The 27,514-nt window shown below is 41.8% G+C and overlaps 1 protein-coding gene across 1 annotated transcript in view; it reads left to right on the forward strand.

Annotated features, from left to right (window-relative positions):
- The window catches only part of LOC122206020, a 32,199-nt gene extending 17,574 nt beyond the window's left edge, over positions 1-14,625 (forward strand). Inside the window, exons 4-7 of the mRNA XM_042914746.1 lie at positions 3,697-4,026; positions 5,809-5,934; positions 12,417-12,464; positions 14,060-14,625. Of these exons, the coding sequence (XP_042770680.1) occupies positions 3,697-4,026; positions 5,809-5,934; positions 12,417-12,464; positions 14,060-14,202 (647 nt within the window). The 3' untranslated portion in view covers positions 14,203-14,625. The remainder of the gene's footprint in view (positions 1-3,696; positions 4,027-5,808; positions 5,935-12,416; positions 12,465-14,059) is intronic.
- Positions 14,626-27,514: the final 12,889 nt, after the last annotated feature.

Consider the following 27,514-nt stretch of genomic DNA (forward strand, 5'->3'; position numbering starts at 1 on the left):
AGGCAGGTGATAGTCTAGGGATCTAACGTGACAATAGGAGGCTTGGAGGAGCGGGTAACCGACCATTGATGTAGTCATTTGTCTGGAAGGCCCACTGTAGGAGATTCAAGCAAAATTTGGGGCATGATTAGAAGGAAGGCGGTTTGAGGTAGAAATTTCTGGTGAAAGCTTGGAATTTGCTTTGGACCACACAGGTGAAGCAGTTCCATGAACTGACCGCATGTTACTAGGCTTTAGCCAATGTTCCTTTGACTTTCTTAACACTGGAAATGCAGTGGATAAGACAAGCGATTGCCTATTAACTGGTGTGTCAAAGGCACATTCCAGTGACGATGGCTGAGTGAATCGAGACATAGTAGAGCAAAGTGGGGTGCAAACGAAGGAATGAGTCTCCATGCTTGATTTACCTAGACCCAATCATTACCTCGAGTACTGTATTCCCATTAGTAAGAAAGATGTGGTCCCATGCGATTAAAATGTCATGTTGGAGCACACAATTCATCTAAAGAAATTGTTAATAATCATGATAATGATAATAATATACTTTCTCATTTCCATAGCATGTTTGGTGGTGGAAATCTTAGGAGAGATTTTAGTATCAATCCTCACAGCAAAGGTCAGCATAGACAACATTGTGCAAATATTGTAATAGGATCAGACCTTGTGTTCGTGTGGACTTGTATAAAGTGTTCGTGTACATTGTGTGTAACTGTCACAAAAGGGTTTGGTCCAAGAATGAAGTAGATCATGACAGATATGCTTTGTGAGTTGACACATTTCCTTTCCTGACGGTGAAAGGGTGTAGTCAGAGAGCCCAGGATTTGCCCCAGGCTGACCTGGAGCCCTATCTCTACCACGTACTGCTTATGTGAATTTGGCGATTATTCTCTGCCCTCAGTTTCCTCATCCATCAGGTGGGATAACAGGAGGCATTCAGCAGGAGTCACATGAGAATTAAATGAGACTGGGGATAAATTACATGGCACATCACGCAAAATATAATAGGTGCTGGTAGAAGTTCCCCCTTTTCACACCTAATGGGAGAATTGTATCCACTATGGCGGGTGGTCTGTAGCCAATCATACTGACAAAGCAGAAATTCTCCAGAGGAGTCAGCTGTACTTGTAACTGCTCCAATGGGAAGTTCCCTTGCTGTCCACTGATAGACAAATAACTTGAATTTAGAGGGATTTGTACCTGTTTACTGGATTTGTCCCTCACTGGGCCACAAAAATGAAATTAAGATTGTATTTTTGTAGTTCTTCTATGTACTTTAAAACTTATTTATCTTAATTTATATTACCTCTAACTTCAACAGGTTTGGGCTTCATGCTTATAATAGTAGAAAAACAAAGGTTGAAAATATAGTTACAATGTACATAGAAACATAGTTATAGATAGACGTAGGGCTTTTAAATGCACTTAGAAATGTCATAAATTTGAAATTCATATTTACATATGAAATAGCTTTAAATAATTATTTAATAAAAGAAATATAGTTGAATAAAATGAGAAATTTGGAGTCAATATGAATATGCAGGTTTGAAATACCACACTTAATTGAAAATGTGGTTGTATTTGGTTAATTTATATAGAATTCATACTGCTTCATATCAATAAAATAGATACAACTCAGACAATTTACACCCAAAATTTTTTTAACTTTGAATGTGCACAAATGCACTGGACAAACTTATTTATTTTGTAAACTGGTTTCTCTTTTATGCATCAATAAAATGATTGTGGCCATAAAAAAAAACTGTTAGTAAGCTTAAAAAGAATATTGAAAGAAAAAGCATGTAATATAATTACCCAACATATAGGCACTAATCTTATATAATCAAGTATACTATTTAATGCTCAGTTGAGAAAATTATGGAAGTTCAAGATTCCCTCTATCCGGAAAAGAATGAAACTTCAGGATCTAGCTGAGGAAAAAGGACAGGAGATAAGCATCGTATTTTTCCATCCAGAAATTTTCCATATTCATCTTTGATTTTCAGGTTCTTTACAATGATGAATCAGAAGTAATCCTATAAAAAACCAAGTTCCTAAGATGAAAACTAGATTCTTTAGTGTATTGACTAGAGGCAAAAATGATGTAAATATCATGTACTTTGAAAAATTAGTCTTCTCTAATATAACAAACTTTTAAAATTAAAAACAACATACATGGTTGGAGAAATGTAGACTTTCTTACTATTATAATCAATAAAATATATATATTTGCAGCACAAGTAAGATGTACAAGTTTAAAACAACCACATTATGATCTAATTCTATGTATAGCATGAATAAAAAACTCACTGTTTGCTTACTGATTTTGTATAAAAATCAGGAGGTTTGTAGCATTCGCAGAAATTTTCAAGAATATTTTTCCTTTTTTTCTCAAGGAAGAAATAAAATTCTTCTTTTCTTCGGAAATTGTCCACAAAACTATTATTCTAACTCCAAACTAGCCCAAAGAGAAAATGTGTTAACGTTTGTGTTTCAGTTGGAAATCAAACTGGAAGGGTTCTAGTCTTTATCATTTCAATGATTAATTAACAATCAATGTATAAGCAAGGAACATTCCAGTCCTCAAGTGACATGCCCTTGACAACTATGATGTTTCATTACATATTTTCACATTATGTGTGCAAGATACTCTGTTAACATTATGCCAGTTACATACAACTTTATTCAGCTGATAAAATCAAAGAAAATTATGGGTACAAACACAAGTTCAGCAGGCTTGTAGGGCAGATCCAAATTTGGGGGAGATGCTAAGCATCAAAGTACGGTGTCTTCTTAGTCACGTGTCAACATCAAATGAATTTCCAATATAAAATGTGCTTTGAGTGAACATTTTCTAAAGCAAAACAAAATTCTGACTAGTGCATTACTTGCACTATAAGGTTCATATAAGAGCATTTCTGAAAATAATCAATAAATTTTAAGTAGCAGTTTTGGAAATATTGCCACATTGCTTCCAAATTCAAGGCACTTGTAGGGGTGCCTGGGTGGCTCAGTGGGTTAAGCACTTGACTTTGGCTCAGGTCATGATCTCACAGTTTGTGGGTTTGAGCCCTGCGATTTGTCTGTGCTGACAGCTCAGAGCTTGGAGCCTGTTTCAGATTCTGTGTCTCCCTCTCTCTCTGCTCCTCCCCTGCTCGTGCTCTGTCTCTCTCTGTCTCAAAAATAAATAATCATTTAAAAAAATTTAAATTCAAGCAATGTAAATATTTTGGAGGTGCAGCTTTAAACGTTGTCCTACTCAAAATCCTGGCATAGTTTAGATGTGAGAGTGAGATGTTCTATAAAATCAGAAGTCAAGCAGGACTCCAGCATCAGAAGTGGGCATGGGATTCTTATTTGAAGCTAAATGGTCAGCTTGATACATTGTCAAGTATGGGTGGAAATAGATTCCTTTTCCAACAAGTGACCATGTATTGTCTCAAAAAATTCCACATTTTAACCCATGTGGTGACCTTAATAGCTGTGACTTTGGGCAACTTACATAACCTCTTGAACCCCTTTTCCCATGGAAAGTAACAAAAGAAGCAACTCAGAACCCACTGTGGTTTAAAGGTCATGGTAAGCACTAACTCTATGGCAACTTTTCCTTCCTTTTAACTATGTGCTAGGTGGTTCCAACCACACAATGTTTCCATTTCTCTAATAACGTTTTGGTTGCTATTCTATTTTCTCCCACAGATAAAAATCCTGATGAAGACACTTTCCCCAAGCCCACAATTTTTCTTCCTTCAATTGCTGAAGTACAACTCCATAAGGCTGGAACATATCTTTCTCTTCTTGAGGATTTTTTCCCTGATGTTATCGAGATAGATTGGAAAGAACAGGATGGCAAAACAAGTCTGACGTCCCAGCAGGGAAACACCATGAAGACTCAGGACACATACATGAAATACACCTGGCTGACCGTAAGTGAAGAGTCAATGGGCAAAGAACACAAATGCATCGTTAAACAGGAGAAGAATAAAAGAAGGTTTGAACAAGAGATTCTGTTTCCTTCAATAAACAAAGGTATGGACATGTACACATGAATATAACCTCCCTGAATCCTTTGTTTCAAAGGGAATACCACACCTTACCTGTCAAGAATTAATGGAAAACAGGGAAAAAGAAATCTTTTCTGAAAGTTTTACTTTTTTCCTTTTTTTTTAAAGAAAACCAAACTTAATGTTTATTTATTTTTGAGAGAGAGAGAGCCCGAGACTGAGGGGCGGGGAGGGGCAGAGAGTGAGGGAGACACAGAAATTTGAAGAGGCTCCAGGCTCTGAGATGTCAGCACAGAGCCCAACGTGGGGCTCGAACTCATGAACCGTGAGATCATGACCTGAGCTGAAGTCGGACACTCAACCGACGGAGCCACCCAGGTGCCCCTAAATGTTTTACTTTTAATGGTAGCATAAAAGTCCAAATATTTCCCCACAGAGTTAAATATGATGGGCTTTGGAAGATATAAAGAAAAAGAAAAAGAAAAACTCACTTAGCCTTTGCTGCCTCAGTTTCATCATGCAAAATATGAAGGTCACAGTGACGTTTTTTAGCACCACTGTATGGATTAAATGAGAGAATACATATGAAAACACCTAGCAACCTTGCATACAATAAGTGCTCAAAAAGAGAGTGTGTTTTTGATGATCTTATTGATATGGAAATAAGAAAAATTTCACATCTTTAGGGAAGTTCTACTCAACAGTCAAACTTCCTCTCGCCTCAATCTGGTCTACTCAAAGTATCACCCTTAAACAGTTACAGGTGACAAAATGCTGCTCCTTTGATAGAGCTGGATTGTAGTTCAAGTAAAAATGGTGATTTGGCTGCTGAGTTTTTAGTATGGTCTTGGGTGTTCCAGATTTGAATTTTATATAAGACTGTAAGGTGAAATTTGGTAACTGGAGAGGGGTGAGGTTACGTGTACAAACATTCTCCCATTGTCCACAATGGATCTTTCTACCCCTGGGAAATGCTGCCCAGCAAACACTTCCTGCCGTCCGAGCGTGCGCCAGGGCTGGAAGGGAGGCGGGACGGACCACTGTCCCCAGGAGGATCACTACAGTAGGGCGAATACACTTTGCCTAATCACCCAGGGTCCCTGGTGATTCAGACATGGTGTCCTGAAGGAGCCCCATTGTGCAGAGGCTGGTCATATTTGACAATGGGGGCAGAGCTGAATGTGCCCTGGCCCGGCTGTGAGCCAGGAACTCTCTAGACTCAGAAGTCAAGTCCTGAACATTAATATAAAAGGGCCCCAGAGGGCCCATAAGAAGGAACCAGTTTGTACTTGCTCTGTGGTTAACAAGCACTTTTTAAGCAGCGGGGAACAAACACATAGCAAGACATGTGAAGAGCTTTGCTATATTTCTGAGGTAAGACTTTGTCCTTTGTCCTCTGGGAGTGTTAAACAAATAAACAAACAACAAAGCCTGTAGTCCCAAAATGGCAACACTTAACTTAAAAGCTTGAGTCACTCCACCAAGACTTAATACCTAATCCCAGTGCAATTGCAACCCCCAGAAGAGTAACCTTTAACCTGTCACCTAGGGAATTTCCTAGCCAGCACCAGGTACTTTCCTAATTGACCCCTTCCTTCCCCATGAAGGTGACCTTGCCTAAATCAGTGGACTCCTTGCTAATAATCTTCTTTTTTCCACCCCCTGTCTATTGTTAAAATATTCCTTTCCTGTCCTCCTTTGGAGCTCCGGTCTAAGTGCTAGATCAGATGCTGATTCACACATTGATTGACGAATACAGCTACTGGATCTTTAACATTTACTTGGTTGACTTTTTGTTCTTTAACAGCTGTGGTGGAGGCAAGAGGATCCGAAGTAGACCCACAGGGGCATTCGGAGACAAGGCAAAACACAGGGGTGGTCACTGTGAGCCCTTTGAGTTCACTGTCCTCCTCACCGGTTTCAAGGGCTGCAGGTGAGTTCCTCTTGGTTCGAAGCTCCCCTCTCTTTGCCTTCGGGCTGCTGATCTAATGGGCCTTCCTTTCCAGGACAGGTCAGCTTGGGCTGCAAGGGTTATGCCCAGAGCCCGGTTGAGCCGGCATGTTTATCTGGAACCCTGTGGAACTGGCCTATTTGGCCAGAGCCCAGCTGGGCTGGCAGAAAGGTGTGCCTGGAGCCAAGCCCCCAACCTTTCAGACTGCACTTCCCCTGCTAGAAAAGTCAGCAAGGTTCCAAGAGAATTGTTGGTGGTGCACACGGAGTCTTGTGTCCTGAACGCAGTAACAGCCAAGTCTGAGACACTGAGAGCAGTTGTCCTGACAAATGCGAACAGAACTAGAAACGCAGCTCTTGGGTCAATCCAGAGTTCCCCTGTCCCTTCACCCAACCCCACACTTCTCCTAGTTCTAGAAAAGGGCTTATAGATGGTTGGCTTTAGGAAAGCAAAGTCCTTCTTGCAGGAACCTGCATTCTTTCTCTGTCCTCAAAGTGATCCATCTGATCAAGTCCATGAAATGTAAACACAGCCCACAAGTGCCTGGGACTGAGGGAAACTAAGGGAAAGAGGTCTTTTTAAAATACAAACTGCTCGGGGCGCCTGGGTGGCGCAGTCGGTTAAGCGTCCGACTTCAGCCAGGTCACGATCTCGCGGTCTGTGAGTTCGAGCCCCGCGTCAGGCTCTGGGCTGATGGCTCGGAGCCTGGAGCCTGTTTCAGATTCTGTGTCTCCCTCTCTCTCTGCCCCTCCCCCGTTCATGCTCTGTCTCTCTCTGTCCCAAAAATAAATAAAAAACGTTGAAAAAAAAAATTTAAAATACAAACTGCTAAAGGGCTCCTGTGCCTAAACCCTGGCTCAGTGTCCTTCGTAATTCCAGGGACACATACAAACCTTAACACTTTCTCCATAAATGTCTCCGTAAATGTCAGTGACTCCAGGGTCTTTGCAGCGATCTGTGTGTCCACAAATACACGTCGTCAATGTGAGATATTTTTCTCTCTGGAGACATTGTCAAAATTGGTTTATAAAGAGCTCTATATTTCTTTGGTTTTTAGACAAACACTTGTGAGGACTGGGCATTCTAGACCTCTCAGAAAGGGAGAAACTATCCCATGCGCATTTCAACTTCACGTCGGGCCTATGTCTGGTTGTTGTTTAAGCAAAGCAGACCTCTTTTTAGAATTGTCAGCACGAAAATTAATTAGAATTTTCATGTGCCTGGGTTTACTAAAATTCAAATAAGTAGATGGGATCTCAGTTACAAAATGTTTAAAAAAAACAGCTTGGGAGAATGACAGACTTTGATGTTTCATACGTTTTTGTTTGTTTGTTTGTTTGCTTTTTAGTATTTTTATTTTCATTTCAGTTAGTTGGCACGCAGTGTGGCTCTAGTTTCAGGAGTACAATCCAGCGATTCAGCACTTCATAGGTCACCCTGTGCTCATTAGGACGAGGGCACTCCTTATTCCCATCGCCTATTTAACCCATCCCTTCCCACGTCTCATAAAATTTTTATGGGTAATTTCAGCTCAACTTTTAGGAACGAGTAAATTGAATAGATACAAATAAAATAAAAAATTTTAGATAAAGTGGTAGTTTCCCAAAGCTTTGGGGGAACTAAAACCTTAAAGTGTTGCTGAGTGAGGTCACCTGTTAAATTACGTTAAATTCATTAAATATCTAGAGCATTTCCAAGTGTGATAAAATAGTCAATTATTAGGGCATCTGGGTGGCTCAGTGGGTTTAGCGTCTGACTTTGGCTCAGGTCATGATCTCACGCCTCATTAGTTCGAGCCCCGCATCAGGTTCTGTGCTGATGGCACACAGCCTGAAGCCTGCTTCGGATTCTGTGTCTCCCTCTCTCTCTGCCTCTGTCCCCCCTGCTCATACTGTGTCTCTGTGTCTCTCTCTTAAAAATAAATAAAAACTTAAAAGAAATAGGAAATTATTTTTTATTTCTTTTTTTTGAAGTTTATCCATTTATTTGGAGAGAGAGAGAGACAGAGCACGTGAGCAGGGGAGGGGAAGAGAGACAGAGAGTGAGAGAGAGAGAGAGAGAGAGAGAGGGAGAGAGAGAATCCCAAGCAGGCTCTGCACTGCCAGCACAGAGCTGAAACCCAGGAACTATCATGACCCGAGCCAAAGTCAAGAGCTGGACGCTCAACTGGCTGAGTCACCCAGATGCCCCATAAATAGGAAATTATTAATTAAGGAACATAGGTTTATCTCTTTTTGGTTTTCTTAATGCAGAGAAACTGAAGATACTTTTGGGCCTGCTTGTAAATGTACTTTGTGCTTTACTGAAAGATTGTTTTATAAGGAAGCAGATGTTTCTAGAAATTATGAAATGTATTCACAAGTTCGCCACTCCAAAGGATGCTGTTTGACAGTTCACAACTGCTTCCTTACTAACTTTTGTTAAAAATGAAGGTTTCTAAGAGTTAAGAATTCTGATAAATTTAATGAAGACTACTGGAAATAATAAGGGAAACAACCCAGAATGCAAAGAACATAAGGTGTGTATTTTTAGTAAGGAAAAGTCTGATGCATGGAGTTGTATTTTTTGAGAAAAGAAAGAAAGAAAGAAAGAAAGAAAGAAAGAAAGAAAGAAAGAAAAAGAAAGAAAGGAATTTTCTCTAAAGGGAGGCTCATTTAAAGAGGGTAAATTCAGAGGGCGCCTGCGTGGGTCAGCTGGGTCAGCATCAGACTTCGGCTCAGGTCATGATCTCAGGGTCGGTGAGTTCAAGCCCTACATTGGGCTTTCTTCTGTCAGCACGGAGCCTGCTTGGGATCCTCTGTCCCCACACCTTTCTGCCCCTCCTGGGCTGTGCTCTTTCTCTCTCTCAAAAATAAATAAACACAAATAAATAGATAGATAGATAGATAGATAGATAGATAAATAAATAAGGTAAATCAAGACAAGTTCTGAATGTAAAAAAGAAACTAGTAAAGATTTGCAAACATGGGATATTTGGAAAGGAATGTTATGTGTGGTCAGGACTAATATTGGCATGAAGAATTTTCAAAGCAAAAGTAAGCTGATCCCGGGGCACCTGGGTGGCTCAGTCAGTTAAAAGACTCCTCTTGGTTTTGGCTCAGGTCATGGTCTTAGGGTTCTGGGTTCTAGCCTCAAATTGGGCTCCAGGCTGGCAGGGTGGAGCCTGCTTGGGATTCTCTCTCTCTCTCCTTCTCTCTGCCCCTCCCCTGCTCCTGCTCTCTCTCTCTCTCTCTCTCAAACAAATAAACAACAAAACAATACAAAACAAAAACAAAACAAAACAAAAAAAACAAAACAAAACAAAGCAAAAGTAAGCTGATACAGCATTAGATTTTGGTTTTCTCTCTGTCCAAAGGGCTAAGGGTTTTGTGGTTTTTTGCTTGTTTTCTTTGGAGTTTTGGTCTGCTTAAGTCTCTTTAACCTGGAACATTCCAAAGGATTTGTTAAACTAATTTGGCTTATTTGATATGTTAACGGGGAGCATTGTCAAATAAATATTCATACTAAGTTTTCTTTACAGTGTATTTATAAGATTGTGGCACTTGTAGATAAAGTCCATTCTGGTTCTCAAAAAAAAAAAAAAAAAAAGATGGCCTCTCATGCCAGACTTGCTGTCCTAATGACCTTGTACCATGGCACCGGTGTGCTTCTGAATCCGAGAAATCAAGGTGAACAAACTGGCAGTGTATTCAAGAAAGAGTTGGAGTTGAGGGAAAACCAAGACGGTCACTTGGTTCTTTCTGACTCCCTGAAAAACCCTGTTTTTCTTGTTTTTTTTTTTTTTTTTAGTTTTGTTTTTTCACTCTTTCACCCACCATGAGGCATTTAAGATGACTCAAATTATAAACAGGCATCAGTGGTAAGGATTAAATAATAGTACAAAATGACTTACCCCGAGTGTCTAACCTGCTAGGTGCATAATCCTGGAAAAATTGTTTTTTGTTCCAGAAGCTTCAGACCTCCTCCCTGGGGACCCCTTGAACACCTGCAGCCCGACTTCATGCCACTGCCACTTAGTGCGGGCTGTCAACACGCCCCGGTTATTGTTTGTACATTTCTGGAAGGGTTGAAGCCTTTCCCTGCCGAGAGGCTGATGCCCTCCCTGTGGCGAGGACACTTTTAAAAAGTGGGTTTCCCCCTTGGGGCACATCTTCTGTGATCTCCAGGGACCAAGGCTCCTATTTTAGTGGGCAAGTAATAGACGCCTGAAGGAAAACCTTGCAAACTTTTTGGGATTCTCTCAGTGTACAACCGTCTGCTGATCCTTTCTGTCCTATGCTAGCCTGTCCAGAGGGTGTATGTCTACCCTGTCTTCTGCTCAAGCCTGTCACCACCAGGTTACGGAAGCCTTCTTAGATCACAGTGCAAAGGATCCTGTTGGTCACAGTTTAAAGCCTGGGGACTAGGTATTTTAGACACGTCATCAGAGGAAGAGAGCCCTCGAACCCCCAGTAGAAGAGGGACCTTACCGAGTGCTCCTGCTGTAACACTAAAGGTATGGAGCCTCGGGCACACATCACACCAGTACCCTTTCCACCTGACGCCAGGTCCTGCACAGACGCTGGACATTTCTGAATCAGATGGAGACAAAGTGAGGTAGCTCACCAATGCACAATGATAAGAGATTTTTATTTATCGTTTTTAAAGTTTTTGTTGGAATTCCAGTTAGTTCTCGTGTAGTGCTATACTAGTTCCAGATGTGCAGTATGGTGACCAAAGCCACTGTATGGAAAAGAAAGACATTTAAGGCATTTTAAAGTCAGCTTTTGAGAATATTTTAACATTTAACGTAATTATACTAACAGTTTCCTTCTTGGGATTTACCTGACAGTTTATACCTCAAACCCATCTTTTTAAGAGTGACAAAATTAGATTGTGTGGAAGGCATACAATTGCACACCTGAACCACGTGTGTAGGGACAAGGACACATTTGAACAGAAAAAGGATAAATCAAAACAACCTCATGACTCTCTGCATCCCCCGGTCAATGATTTTTGTAAAAAAAATTTTAACGTTCATTCATTTTTTGAGAGACAGAGAGACCCAGAGCGTGAGTGGGGGAGGGGCAGAGACAGAGGGAGACCCAGAATCCAAAGCAGGTTCCAGGTTCTGAGCTGTCAGCACAGCGCCTGACGTGGGGCTTGACCTCACAGATGTGAGACCATGACCTGATTCAAAGTCGAACGCTTAACTGACAGAGCCACCCAGGTGCCCCACGGTCAATGTACTTTTTAAGGAATTTTGTCTTTGTATGTATGTTGGATGTTTTTTATTTTGGTTGTTTGTTTTTGTATTGTTTTGTTTTTACACTCTAGATAAATACAACCCTCATCTCATGTTTTATATATTCAGGCAGCTATCGATGTGACTTGCCTATCATCCTATCCCTGCAGAAAGTACACCCAGATCCTGAGCTTCTGTAATAAATGGTCAGTTGGTAAAAGTAATGAGGGTATCCGGAAGAGATATATGAGAGTCCACGATGGTGGACTTAGGTTTGATTTGTATGGATTGTTGTACAAGGGACGTTCCACATGCTGTAGCTCACCTAACCCCCCACCACCGACCCTGAGTGCCAGCTCTGCCCGTCACTGGTATGATTCTCAGCAAAGTACTTATTGACTCTAAAGCCTATTTCCTTGCGCATAACATGGAGTCCTCCAAATCCAGCTCATGTCAGTGTCACCAGGATCAGATGAGATAACGCACGTGAACTTTCACAGAGTTCCTGGCACAGGAATAATCATCTAAGGGTACTGGTTTTCATTAGCCTTGTTGTCATGCCCACAAACACCTCCACTCTAGAAAATCACGTGTGGGACTTGCGGTTACCGGGGTGTGTGTGATTTGGAAAGGTAAGGCTGCTTCCGTTTTTACATGGGAAATTGACCTACACCAGCCTCCTTCCAACGTGTAAGATTCTGCTGTGGATCCTCTGGTTGGAAGATATCGTTTTGGTGGCCACGCTTCACGTGAGCGGCGTGTGCTCAGGAATTTACAGCAGCCACTGTTTCTGGATGTTTTTCCATTCAACAAGTATTTACAGAACACCCACTTTGCCACAGGCACTGTGCTGGGAGCTGTGAGGACAGAGGGAAAACAAGATGTAGTCTTAGACATTACTCCCCAGTTGTGAGGAAGAAAGAAAAAAAAAATTCATGAACTTCAACATCTTCCTGCACCGAAATACAGTATATGAATTGATCTACAAAGAATTACAAAGAACCAGAGCAACATTTCTGGAATTGTCGGCTCCTATTTGTAATGGTTCTTTCTTATCTGTTGACAGATTCTATCTATCCGTGTATCTACCTATCTGTGTATCTGTCTCTCTATTATCTATCTATCTATCTCTCTATCTCTCTATCATCTATCTATCCATCCATCAAACCATCCACAGTACAGACACGAGTCAAATAATGGATATGAACAACAGAATAATACTTGCTCTCATTTCTTTTAGAGCTCGCTGCTGTTAACTACACAAAAGCTTCTCTGAAAGATGAAAATGGTAAGTTTTGTACTTGTTTCCTGTATGTTAGGCTATAGCATTGTTTCCTCCAGATCAACTTAACTTTGAACTTCTTTGGCTTCGGGTAGAAGCTTCACAATGGCAGGATCTTGCAAAATAGACTGAGTGGTAATTTAAGTCAGTCCATCATTTCCCAGGAGTCATCTTCACACAGTAACTGCTGGCTTGGGAAGGAGAGGCCTGTAAAGTAGGGGTGCAGTGAGGGGCTCTGACGTCTGTTAACAACACACTTCATGCATTTCTGTGGCCTTTGTTTCTACTAACTGAGGAAAATATGCTGTTGCTTTAGATTTTTTTTTTAAGTCTCTATTCTTGCTGGTACTTAATAAATGATGCTGAGAGGTTCTTGGACAAAAGGCATCGTGTTACTGTCAGTGCATTTTGTTGATTTCTCTTAACACTCACTGTATTTCATTCCCATTTTGCCCTTGAGGACAAGGAGCTGAGATTAACTACGTCCCTTATATCATGCCACACAGCGAGATCCGGGCTTCGCCCCAGGCTAGATGAATCAAGACTTCATACACTTACTCAGGTTTCATTCTTCCTCTACATCCCAAACCCAAGGCCCTGAGACAGGCTGCACACCTGGGGTGGGTGAGATGGCAGGACTTCGCGTGCCAGAATCCAGACTTACACCCCAGTCTTAATTATTTATTTGCAGGAATAGGGTTAGCTTATTTACATTTTCTGAGCCAACCACAAATGACACAAATAACACCCAGCTCAGTTATTGAAAACACAAGGCCCCCTATGTGGAGTGTCTTGCTTCAGGTATCTCATTTAGCAGCCACATAATAAGTACCTGTGAGTACATTCTAAGTATAAGTAGTAGTTCCTGGCCCTTTCTCCCCACGTATGCACAAAGGAAATGATGAGGACCATTGGCTCTAGTCCTGCTGATTTGTCCTCCTGTCCAATATCAAGGGGCTCCTGGACTCTGGCTACTCGTCATCATCCTCCTTATCATCATCCAACTTTACATTTATCCGTAATCATTGGGTGTCTTGGGTATTCATTGCATGTAGAGATCCAGAATGACAGAGTAGCTGAGAATGCGTCCTGAAACACCAGCTTGCTGAGATTGAAATCTGGCCTCTCGTACTTACTAGTTGCATGAAATCAGGCAAATTGCTCCTCTCCCTGTCCTCAGTATAAGAAAATGGGAATGAAAGTAATAATCTCATATGTTATTGCAAAATTAAAGAGGATTAAGGCTTTCTAGGCAAAGTTCTCAACAGACATTTAGTTTGTGGTTAATGGATATTGCCTAGTATTCTTACATAGGGACATGCGGGGATGAAGAAATGTAAAAGCTATTTATCACCAATGGTTTTTCCCCCCTGGGTTCATGAATTACAAACACAACCATGGTTTAGAATACTTTGGAATGTTCTAAGTGAATTTCACAGGTTTTTTACAGACTTGGTCGGCAAACTGGATTCTGAGTAGTCTTGGGGGTGGTGTTAGTGGTGATGGTGGTGTAGATGCTTACTCTCCAGTTGTACTGGTGAGAGAGTCACTTCAACCCAGGACATCAGAAATGTGTGAAACTAACCGATGGCTTCTTTTAGACCCCCGACAGGTGCAGCTCGTGAACACCTCTGCCTACTACACCTACCTCCTCCTTGTCATCAAGAGCATGGTCTACACCGTCATCATCGCCATCTGTCTGCTTGGGAGACCAGCACTCTGTGACAATGGGAAGAGTTCCTAACCCATGGTGGCACCAAGGGTCCACTTTTCTCCATTGGCTATTGTCACTAGAAGAGTCTGCTGGAGATATAGCGGGGCTTTCTTTCTGCGTTTGGGTTATTTCAGTTCACATGTTTCTTTTTCTATGTGTCATCATTGCAGAACAGGTTTACAAACAGCTAGGCAGACAGGAAATGTCACTCTGCATGGAGAACAATTTCTGCCATGACTCGGGGATGGGGCCGGGGGGCATCCACGGGGGCTTCAGTACATCTCTATCTTTCACCTCCGCCAGCTCGTCAGCAGTGCAGCACCCTCGCCTCTGAGTACACTTGGCGTGCAGCTTCCATAGAGCTCCTGGGGCTCTGTATCCAGATAACTTCCTGGAGGCCTTTTATTTTACATTTCTGGAAGCTGCCATCTTTGCTACCTGAGTTTTGTTATGTTTTTCATAATAGGCACAATAAAAACAATCACAAGTCTACTTTTGCCTCTGTGGACATTCATTTTTTGAGATCTGAGTACAAGGTAAGGGACAGCATGACAACTGAGCCTTCACATTCAGCGTTGATGTAATCATGGTCAATTCCACATTTCTAACTCTTTCCCTGAGAGAGTCCTTGTTCCGGTTAGGGTTCTTTGGGGCACTGGCCCCTGGGGAGCCCCAGCCAGTGAAGGTGCCCAAGTTATTTCTCCTTCCAAGTCAGCAGATTCAGACTCATTTGTTTTAAGACGCTCTGCTGGTGACAGGATCACAAATCGCGTGACTGGCAGATGTGTTCAAACTTGTACCTGTATTTCATGGGCACCATGTTTCCCGAGAGCTGTACCAACTCTGGAAAGGGAGGGTGGTAGAGAGGTTAAGTGCGTGGACTCTGAACTCCAAGTGCTTGGGTTTAAATCTTGGGTCTATCGCTATTTGAACTCTCTGTGCCATAATTTTCTCATTCTAAAATGGAGTTACAGTGACCTGTCTCCTAGGTTGTGTGGACAACATAATTATGCTGGGCACATGCAAGTCCCCAACAGCATCAGCATCCACTGTTGGCAGCTCTAGTTTAGAAAAAATCGAGAACGCACATGCACGCGCACACACGCTAACAAGTATGACACTCATTTCTATGTGTGTGTGTATTGCTACAAACATGGGTGCAAAACAAAACGTTCAGGGTGTGGTAGGCGGAGAAAAATAAAGTGATTGTATATGTTCTGTTTTCATTAATGAATGCATTTAAAGCAAAAACGTTTATATATTAGAATGAAAACAATGTCTCATTTCAAACTGGGGAGGATTTTTGTTTATTTACAATCACCTTCTGTTTGGTGGGACAGGAGTTTTCTGAAGCAAGTAGAGATTCCCAGGTGGAACCTATGGAAGACCCACCAGATACAAGGAAGTGAAAATTTAATTTTGATCTACTCCTTGAGTCTCAAGAATTTGATCAGACCTCCTTAGGACAAAGTCTCTACATAGAGATCTGGAACTGATCTGGAACTGATCTGGAACTGGTTCTGCATGTGGAAAGCACGGAGGCAAAGGGGAGACTAACAAATGACCCAGAGCCGTGTGGGCTGATTTCAGTGCCGGGCACTCCTAGCCAGTGTCCCCTGTGGTTTCCAATCCTCAGCCCCTCCCTTCCCCAACCCGACCTGGGCAGCCCTGCGGGCTCTGCTCTGCACTGGCAGGTGCAGAGAAGGGGGAGGGCGGTGGTGTAGGGGACAGTGTGGGGGGCAGGAGGGCACTGGTGTTTTGTTTTTTCAGGGTTTTTCCGGTCTATGTGCTCTATCAAATGTGGTTGATTCGTGGAAAAGGCTTGAAGTCAAACCGGCCCCTACTGGTTGGGGCTGTGCAAGCGGTGGCTGGGGTGCTACATGATAAATTAAGGGCAGTTAAACCACAGCCAACTTTGCTCACTTCCAAAAGGTCACAGCTAATGAAAGAAAAATCCATCTGCACACACGCATATGATTGCTGCCGAAGATATTCTTATTCTGTGGTGAAAGGTCCCTATTTTATACCAAGTTCATTCCAAGTAGCTGCTACCTGAGTTGGGAGTCTCATGACCAGGACTGTTGAGCCGCTGTACTTTAGTCCTCTCTGATGACACTGTTCTGAAGGAAGCAGAATGCAGACTTCTTGTAGCCCTAGCCAATCCTGACATTCCACGAAGAATCTGCACTTTTTAATGGCATGTGATTTACTGAAACCCATGTCTTTTAGTCTCATTTCTCGGTGTAGACAGGCTGACACAAGACCAGGGCCCATGAATCTACTAGCACAGGTAGTCTGTAGATGTTCAACAGAGAGGTGCTTCTTTCATCACAAGAACACAGACATATGCAGGTGCTGAGTCAAGTGTGTAATTGAATGTTGACTCATCCAAGTCCCTCTACGGGACAAATGACTGTAGAGTCAAGCTTAATTCGAGCAAGCTTAATAGAAGACAGGCACATCAGCTAGGTGGGATGGGGGTCCAGCAGAGGAAGGCTGTTCAGCAATGTGAACACAAAGAGCAAGTGTCCCCACCCCTGCTCCACTGGAACATGGTACAGAGAGGGTGCCCAGTCCTGAGACCCAACCTGACCAGTCCCTGGGGAAACAAAACTCTATTGTTGACGTCAGTGCTTTAGGCTTTCAAGGTTTGACTTCACAGAACATCTCACCATAGATTTCATTCCTCTTCTGTGCTTGGCGCTAACCTCTGGGTGAGCCTTGGCTTCCATGAACATGGGCCCCATACTACTGGTTCAGCCTAGCCTGTGCGGGACTGAGCTCTGTCTCATGATAAATTATACACTGACATGCAGCATAGGCATCTGTTGGCTTGTTATATATGAGACTCCACTCCTGAGACAGGAAAATCTAAATGTGACTATACCACTGAGTTGTTTAGATTGAGTCCAAATTCTAGAATCTGCAGACTCTCCTCCCCTTTTCTCCACCATAAAAAGCTCTTTCTGGTTAGGCCTCAGGGTTCCACACCCTTTCTGGTGGCACTTCTGTCATTTGGTTCATTCTCAGAACAAACACAGATGAAGTTGATCTGACCTGCACAATGCACATTTGACCCTGTCATTACATTCCATAGTTATTTCCTCAGGAAACATCTCTGACACAAGAATACTTGTTTTCCATTACGTACATTTTCCCTCTAAAAATTAGAAAAAACTTTAAACGTCTGAGAGCAGAAAAATATGTTAAATAATTATTTTATTTCCGTGAAATATTCTATATCCACTTAAAATTATATTTATATCATTTATACATCACAGAAAATTATTCACTTAGGAAGGAAAATCAAATATGCAATAAAAAAACGATATATTGCATAGGAATATATTTATAAAAATAAAAACATAAATACGTCCATGCAAATCAGAAAGACAAGAAGAAAATAACCAAATGGCTTCAAGCATGTCTGCATATTCCAAAGTTTCTGCAATAAAGTGACTATATTATTTTTAAATTATCATTTTTAAAACAATGTATACATATATTGGCAGTATGGCCACCATAATGGGAAATTACAAACAAAAAATGAGCAGGGGAAAAAATGAAACTGTCAACATGGGTGTGGCTGAATATTTCGAGGGGCAGTCTGTGATCTACAAACACTTTTACAGAAAGTATGTATTAGTCTCAAAGTCAGGGAAGATAAAAAAAAAAAGTTGTCATGAGAAACCAAGGTACAGGTTAGGGATAGAGCCTCCTCATGCACAAAGGAAGCAGCCTGCCTCACAGCTGCTTTCCTCTTGTCAGATAAGACACCTCAAACAACACATTTTTTTTTTTTCCCTCTGAGAGTGTCTGCCTGCTTTAGAGCCAAGAACAAATCTAGCACAGGAGAATGAACAGAATCTTAAGAAAAGATTGCGTCCCACATCTTAACCTCATACATGTCACACAGTTCAGGTGACATTTGTGGTGACATAAATAGATAAAGGTATGGCTGTTGGAAGCCTTCACTTTCCATCCTCTTGAATGGCTGTAGACACACAGGGGCAGATGAAACGCCTTCCCACTTGGACATGAGCCGGGGAAGATGGTCATGACACGTCTTCCTGTTTGTGAGTGACTCTCCACCTGTCAGCTTAATGGCACTTGAGCCCCAATTCTGATGTCTTGGAATTACTTGAGAGTCCTAAATAAAGCCAAACATTTAATTAAAATGTATGCTTTGCATAACTGAAAAGTGAATGTAAGCCAGGTCTTTTGGCTACGGCCAACAAATCATCTCCTTGGACACCAACTGCAAACTGGACTAGGTCAACAAAGACCATATCTGTGGTTGGAAAATGTCCAAATTCATGTAACAATCTGAGACGTTTTTATGCTGAAAAGCTGCAGATCAGGGAACAACAGTGGTGCTCTGGTCTAGAGGGACTCCCATTCTTCCCCCCGCCTGCCAACACCCGGTTCCACGGGCATGAAGGTTCTTCCAAGATGGGACAGGCCATGAGGACTGGCAGCAAATCCCACAGTGTAAGGGAACTCAGATAATTTGGGGTGGGGAGCAATGTGAGGATGAATCGAGAGACTCAGTGGTGTGCAGGCAGGAAGGCAGGGGCTGTGCCGGCCTGAGGTTGAGGTCATGGCTGCAGCAAGCGTGTGCTTGGCTGAAGCTGTGTGCCTGCTTAGCAGAGACCCGAAAGAGTGCAAGCCAGCCACAGACTCTTGTGTGACCCTGAGGTGATGGGCATATGTAGAGGAGCTGTGAAAATACTCAACAAAAATTTTAAGCCGGGAAGACTTATACTGTTGCACATGAAGTCTATGTGCTAGTTGCCTAAAATATGAATATGCTCCCCAATCTATACAAAATAACCATTTGGTAAGGGTCACAGTCTTAAGGTGCTTGAACACAATCCCTAGTTAATCTTGGCTACGACTAAGCTATGTAGACAAAGGTGTGATCTCTAGGAAGCTAGGCTACAAAATAAAATAACTAAAAGAAAACAAGAGAGTCATGAGCAATCATACACGGCAGGGGATATAATATCACAGATTTAGTCCAAGCAACTCACTGAGCGTACAAACAACATGGAAAACAAACTTTTGTGGAAAAAGGAGTACATGCAATATATTTTCAGCAGCATAGTTTTCAATAAAAAAATACGAAGACAGGCAAAGAATCAGAAAAGTGTGACTATTCTTAGGAGGAAAAGCCCCCACAACTCAACACACACTGTCCTTGAGTGTGTCCAGATAGTTTCTTTAACAAAGACTTCAAAGCAGCTATTACAAATTGTGTTCAAGAAAAAAAAAAAACCCTCTAGAAATCCATGCTTAAAGCAATAAAGGACATTATGACAACAAAAAGTCAACAAAGAGTTATTCTAATGATAGATACCCAAATTACAGAACAGAACATATGTTTAAAATAAATAAAATCTATAATCGAAACGTTTTATACCTGAAGTGAAATATTCGCTAGAGAGCTTTAAATTGAGAGAGCAGAAGAAACCATCAGTATGAGGGAACTTGTTCCACCTAATAAAGGGCATCTCTGAAAACCCATATGTAATCATATGTAATGTTGACAGACTGAATGCTTTCCCCCCAAGACCAGGAACAAGACAAAGATGTTTGCTCTTGTCACTTCTAGTCCACATGGTATTAAAGTTTCTAGACAGTGCAACTCAGTCAAGTAAAGATCTCTATCAGATTGAAAAGGAAATACAAAAATGTATCCACAGATGACATGATCCTGTAGGCGAGTATTTCCATGGAATCTACACGCACACAAAACCAAAACTACACTTCGTAAACAAGGTTAGCATCGTCACAAGGTACACACTCAAAGTACAGAATACCAGTTGTATTTCTACGTACTAACAGGCAAAATTGAAACTGAAACTGACGAAAGAATTCCTTTTGCAATAGAACCAAAAATAATAACACATTTAGGAATCAATTTCACAAAAGACGAGCAAATCTTCTTTGTTGATAAATATAAGAGAAGGTAGAGAAGAAATTAAAAATATCAGAATAAATGCAGAGAGCGCCCATGGTCATGGATTAGAAGATTCAATGTTATGATGGCAATTCTTACCACATTCATTAACGATTCAATGAGCAGGCTTTGTGGACACCTATTAATAAACTTGCCCTAGAACTGACATGGCAACCTAAAGACCTAGATTTAACAAAAAAATTTTTTTGAGAAAGAACACACTTGGAGGACCGATAAGGTCACCCTGCAGAAGCAGTTGGCGGAGGCAGGGGTGCACCCAAATTTGACTTGGGTGTTGAGACTGAGAAAGTCGCACGCACGGAGGGTATGAACAGGTTTATTACTGACACAGTTGGGGTCCTGGGGACAGCAGGGCGAGCCTTTCAAGCAAGGCCTTACAGCACCTGATTTCAGAGCTCACAGAAGAATTCAGTTACATAATTAAGCCAGTGTGGTCCTGGTGCAGAGAGAGCCTACAGGTCACTGGAAGGGAACTGAGAGCCAGAAAGAAACCCGTATTTATGGTCAGCTGGATTTTGATAAATGTGCTGAGTAAATTCAGTGCAAGACAGGATAGACTCTTCAACAAATGCTTCAGCTACAACTGGGTATCTGAGGGCAGAAGAATGAACTTCATTCCTTACCTCCTCCATGTATGAAAAATAATTCACAATGGGCCATAAACTTAACGGAAGAGCTAACACTATAAAATCTACCAGAAGAAAACATAGGAGAGAATCTTTCTGACACAGGATGAAGGCAAGGAGTTCTTAGAAATGACCCCAAGCAGGGGCGCCTGGGTGGCTCAGTCAATTAAGGGTGGACTTGGGAGTTGGTCATGATCTCAGGGTTCACGAGTTCAGGTCCCGTGTCGGGCTCTGGGCTGACAGCTCAGAGCCTGGAACCTGCTTCGGATTCTGTCTCCCTCTCTCTTGCCCCTCCCCCTGTCGTGCTCTGTATCTATCTCTCTCAAAAATACATAAACATTTAAAACATTTAGAAATGACCTCAAACACATTATCCATAAAAGAATACATCCTGATGAATTGGACTTCATCAAAATTCAAAACGTGTGCTTCAAGAGGCTCCATGAAGAAAATGAAAGACTACGGCCTGGGGAAAAATATTTGTGAATCATATAAAGGACTTTTATCTAGAAAGGACTTTTATCTAGAATGTATAAAGAACTCCTACACCTCAGTAAGAAGACAACATAACTTAAAAAAACAATTTATTGTTTTTGCAACAATTGATTGTTGCAAATGAAAAAACTTCATTCTTTTTTAAGAATGTGTACATATTCCATTGTCTATATGTATACCAAGAAGAACCACATTCTTACACACTGCTGGAGGGAACCAAAATGTCACAGCCGCTTTGGAAACCTACAGACCCAAGGAATCCTCTGTTAGAAATCGGTCTAATAGAAATAAAAATAAATGTTGTCACAAAGACACGCATGCCATAAGTTTATAGCAGGATTAATCATAATAGCAAAAGTTGGCAATAATTCCAATGTTATCCACTGGTGAATTATCAAAATGCTGTCATCCACTCAGTGCAATAGTATTCAGCAATACAAAGGGACAAACTACTTATGCATGCAACATGAATGACCCTCAAAAACATTACGCTAAGTAGAAGAAGCCAGATGTAAAAAACTACACATTGTATAATTTAATTTATGTTAATTGTCTAAAAAGGACAGATTTATAAAATAAAAAGTGATCAGTGGTTTATCCAGAACTGGAAATAGGAGCAAAGAATAAGTGGAAATAAAGAAACTACTTTGGATGATATAATTGCTCTACAATTTTATTGTTTAAAAAGTATAAATTGACGAAAAACCATGAAATCAATCACAAATTTACAAGGGATGAATTTTATGCTATGCAAATTATACCTCTTAAAGCTATTTTTTTTTTAAATCAAGGTTAAGTAATACCCTCAGCAGTGATGTCTCCATTCTTTTCGAACATTTTATTAAACATTAGAAATATCGTATTTTGGAGGCACCTGGGTGGCTCAGTCGGTTAAGTGTCCGACTTTGGCTCAGGTCACGATCTCAGGGTTCGTGAGTTCGAGCCCCATATTGGGCTCTGTGCTGCCAGCTCAAAGCCTGGAGCCTGCTTCGGATTCTGTATTTCCCCCTCTTTCTCTGCCCCTTTCCTGCTTGTGCTTACTCTCTCTTTCAAAAACAATAAACATTAAAAAATTTTTAAATGTTTATAGAAATACTGTGTTTCAGATCTACTGACTATAAATATGGTGACTCCTAACTGCTTATTTAAGCAAGAACACATCAGAAAAATGAAAGGCATTCTAACAATACGTACTTGGGGACACAGGACTTAGCCAGATTGGCCCAGACAATCCAGCCTGTGTGCTGGTTACTTTCAGAAGGTGTCAGATTCCAATTTCATGCCTCCATCCAGATTTGCTTAGCACAGATTATATATTATACAAAGTCTTCATTCTCAGTGTCTCCATGACTTAGAACGTGACAAAGTAGCTTTTCCTCAGCATCACGACTGGTTCACTTCCGCTGCGTGACCACACGTGACACCTTCAACCCCGTCGTCTGACAGAGGCTTGTGCTTCCTCATCCTTCCACGGAGCACACAGGTGAGCAGGACATGGTTAGACCCACACGCCAACCTGCAAACCAACCACCTATATAGCCTCTCAGAGCACATCTAACAATTTTTCAAATCTCTAGGATATTAAAATTCAAACCACTCCTTTATAAGGGAAAATGTTAACACTTTAAATTTTGGTTACTCTGACTGATGTCTTTCTTTCTCCTTTCTTCTCATTCCTTCTTTCCACAGTTGTAAATCTACTAAGTGCCGGCACTGCCCTGGGCGCTGGAGAAGGAAAGTCAAGAGCAGGCGAGCAGCCCCAGATGCCTTCTTGTCCCCCAGGCGCCAATCAGCGGTGTGTCAGTCCCAGGACAGCAGAAACACAGACTCCTGCTCTGTGTAATTTTTAGCCAGTAGCCTAATGAGCCAGCCCTGCTTTACAGGAGAATCTTCTTTTCTAGGCGCCTTAATTCCAATAATAAGTTTAATTTTAATTCTTTCCTAACTTGCATGTTCATACAATGAAAATATAATACAATAAAGTAAGTCACTTTGAACACTCCTTCTCTGCCTACTACTTAGCCACATTTTGTCTTGAACAAAGCAGCTACCCAGGAGGACACCCTGACGGTGTTCAAGTTCAGCGCCATAATCTAATGAACTGGTCATGCTCCCAGCCACCACTAGGTGGGGGTAAAAGTCAGAGGCAGGAAGCCAATGGATTCAGGACTGGAAAGTTTGACGAAGAATGTCTAAGGTGTTATTCCTTCTATTACTATTATCTGGCTCTTCTGAACTTATAATTGAGTAAATATGTTACTACTGAGAAATTGTATTAGTCTTAGAAAAATAAAGGTTATGCAGAAGTATGACTTAAAGTGTGAACTTCCTTTTTTCAAAAGAACAAGTCCTGGCAGACTAGAGGCCCACGGAAGAGGGTAGGAAGGGCGGCGAGGCGGTGCGCGCTCCACGGACTGGCGGGAGGGAGCCGGGGCGGAGGGGCGGCTCGCCGGCCAAGCAGAGCCCCCGAGTCTGGCTGGCAAAAGCGGAGGGGCCTGACGGACTGTGTTCCGACAGCAAGCGCGACTTAGCGTCTGGGAGGTCATAAGTTAACAGCTCTGCTCGGAAAGCGGGAAGGCTGGAGGACAAAGGGAGGGAGAGCTGCTGAGCCCCCGGACGGCAGAGCTCAGCTTGGCGGGGAACAAAGGCGCCAGCGCCATCTCCCCCGCCCATCCCCCAGCCAAAATCCCAAAGGGAACCAGTTCCTGCCAGGGAACTTGCTCGCTCCGCGCAAACACCCAACTCTGTGCTTCTGCGGAGCCAAACCTCCGGCAGCGGATCTGACTCCCTCCCGCTGCCACAGGGCTCCTCCTGAAGTGGATCACCTAAGGAGAAGCGAGCTAAGCCTGCCCCTCCAGCCCCCGTGCACCTTGCCCAGCCACCCCAGCTAATACGCCAGATCCCCAGCAACATAAGCCTGGCAGTGTGCAAGTAGCCCAGACGGGACACGCCACCCCACAGTGAATCCCGCCCCTAGGAGAGGGGAAGAGAAGGCACACACCAGTCTGACTGTGGCCCCAGCAGTTGGCTGGGGGCAGACATCGGGTCGGACTGCGGCCCCGCCCACTAACTCCAGTTATACACCACAGCACAGGGGAAGTGCACTGCAGGTCCTCACCACGCCAGGGACTCTCCAAAATGACCAAACGGAAGAATTCCCCTCAGAAGAATCTCCAGGAAATAACAACAGCTAATGAACTGATCAAAAAGGATTTAAATAATATAACAGAAAGTGAATTTAGAATAATAGTCATAAAATTAATCGCTGGGCTTGAAAACAGTATACAGGACAGCAGAGAATCTCTTGCCACAAAGATCGAGGGACTAAGGAACAGTCACGAGGAGTTGAAAAACGCTTTAAACGAATTGCAAAACAAAATGGAATCCACGATGGCTCGGCTTGAAGAGGCAGAGGAGAGAATAGGTGAACTAGAAGATAAAGTTATGGAGAAAGAGGAAGCTGAAAGAAAGAGAGATAAAAAAATCCAGGAGTATGAGGGGAAAATTAGAGAACTAAGTGATACACTAAAAAAAAATAATATACGCATAATTGGTATCCCAGAGGAGGAAGAGAGAGGGAAGGGTGCTGAAGGGGTACTTGAACAAATTATAGCTGAGAACTTCCCTGAACTGGGGAAGGAAAAAGGCATTGAAATCCAAGAGGCACAGAGAACTCCCTTCAGACGTAACTTGAATCGATCTTCTGCACGACATATCATAGTGAAACTGGCAAAATACAAGGATAAAGAGAAAATTCTGAAAGCAGCAAGGGATAAACGTGCCCTCACATATAAAGGGAGACCTATAAGACTCGTGACTGATCTCTCCTTTGAAACTTGGCAGGCCAGAAAGGCTTGGCACGATATCTACAGTGTGCTAAACAGAAAAAATATGCAGCCGAGAATCCTTTATCCAGCAAGTCTGTCATTTAGAATAGAAGGAGAGATAAAGGTCTTCCCAAACAAACAAAAACTGAAGGAATTTGTCACCACGAAACCAGCCCTACAAGAGATCCTAAGGGGGATCCTGGGAGACAAAGTACCAGAGACATCACTACAAGCATAAAACATACAGACATCACAATGACTCTAAACCCATATCTTTCTATAATAACACTGAATGTAAATGGATTAAATGCGCCAACTAAAAGACATAGGGTATCAGAATGGATAAAAAAACAAGACCCATCTATTTGCTGTCTACAAGAGACTCATTTTAGATCTGAGGACACCTTTAGATTGAGAGTGAGGGGATGGAGAACTATTTATCATGCTCCTGGAAGCCAAAAGAAAGCTGGAGTAGCCATACTTATATCAGACAAACTAGACTTTAAATTAAAGGCTGTAACAAGAGATGAAGAAGGGCATTATATAATAATCACAGGGTCTATCCACCAGGAAGAGCTAACTATTATAAATGTCTATGCGCCAAATACCCGAGCCCCCAGATATATAAAACAATTACTCATAAACATAAGCAACCTTATTGATAAGAATGTGGTCATTGCAGGGGACTTTAACACCCCACTTACAGAAATGGATAGATCATCTAGACACACAGTCAATAAAGAAACAAGGGCCCTGAATGATACATTGGATCAGATGGACTTGGCAGATATATTTAGAACTCTGCATCCCAAAGCAACAGAATATACTTTCTTCTCGAGTGCACATGGAACATTCTCCAAGATAGATCATATACTGGGTCACAAAACAGCCCTTCATAAGTTTACAAGAATTGAAATTATACCATGCATACTTTCAGACCACAATGCTATGAAGCTTGAAATCAACCACAGGAAAAAGTCTGGAAAACCTCCAAAAGCATGGAGGTTAAAGAACACCCTACTAACGAATGAGTGGGTCAACCAGGCAATTAGAGAAGAAATTAAAACATATATGGAAACAAACGAAAATGAAAATACAACAATCCAAACGCTTTGGGATGCAGCGAAGGCAGTCCTGAGAGGAAAATACATTGCAATCCAGGCCTATCTCAAGAAACAAGAAAAATCCCAAATACAAAATCTAACAGCACACCTAAAGGAAATAGAAGCAGAACAGCAAAGGCAGCCTAAACCCAGCAGAAGAAGAGAAATAATAAAGATCAGAGCAGAAATAAACAATATAGAATCTAAAAAAACTGTAGAGCAGATCAACGAAACCAAGAGTTGGTTTTTTGAAAAAATAAACAAAATTGACAAACCTCTAGCCAGGCTTCTCAAAAAGAAAAGGGAGATGACCCAAATAGATAAAATCATGAATGAAAATGGAATGATTACAACCAATCCCTCAGAGATACAAACAATTATCAGGAATACTATGAAAAATTATATGCCAGCAAATTGGACAACCTGGAAGAAATGGACAAATTTCTAAACACCCACACTCTTCCAAAACTCAATCAGGAGGAAATAGAAAGCTTGAACAGACCCATAACCAGCGAAGAAATTGAATCGGTTATCAAAAATCTCCCAACAAATAAGAGTCCAGGACCAGATGGCTTCCCAGGGGAGTTCTACCAGACATTTAAAGCAGAGATAATACCTATCCTTCTCAAGCTATTCCAAGAAATAGAAAGGGAAGGAAAACTTCCAGACTCATTCTATGAAGCCAGTATTACTTTGATTCCTAAACCAGACAGAGACCCAGTAAAAAAAGAGAACTACAGGCCAATATCCCTGATGAATATGGATGCAAAAATTCTTAATAAGATACTAGCAAATCGAATTCAACAGCATATAAAAAGAATTATTCACCATGATCAAGTGGGATTCATTCCTGGGATGCAGGGCTGGTTCAACATTCGCAAATCGATCAACGTGATACATCACATTAACAAAAAAAAAGAGAAGAACCATATGATCCTGTCAATCGATGCAGAAAAGGCCTTTGACAAAATCCAGCACCCTTTCTTAATAAAAACCCTTGAGAAAGTCGGGATAGAAGGAACATACTTAAAGATCATAAAGGCCATTTATGAAAAGCCCACAGCTAACATCATCCTCAACGGGGAAAAACTGAGAGCTTTTTCTCTGAGATCAGGAACACGACAGGGATGCCCACTGTCACCGCTGCTGTTTAATATAGTGCTGGAAGTTCTAGCATCAGCAATCAGAGAACAAAAGGAAATCAAAGGCATCAAAATTGGCAAAGATGAAGTCAAGCTTTCGCTTTTTGCAGATGACATGATATTATACATGGAAAATCCAATAGACTCCACCAAAAGTCTGCTAGAA

Source organism: Panthera leo, chromosome A2 (assembly GCF_018350215.1).
Source record: "Panthera leo isolate Ple1 chromosome A2, P.leo_Ple1_pat1.1, whole genome shotgun sequence".
Lineage (NCBI taxonomy): Eukaryota > Metazoa > Chordata > Mammalia > Carnivora > Felidae > Panthera > Panthera leo.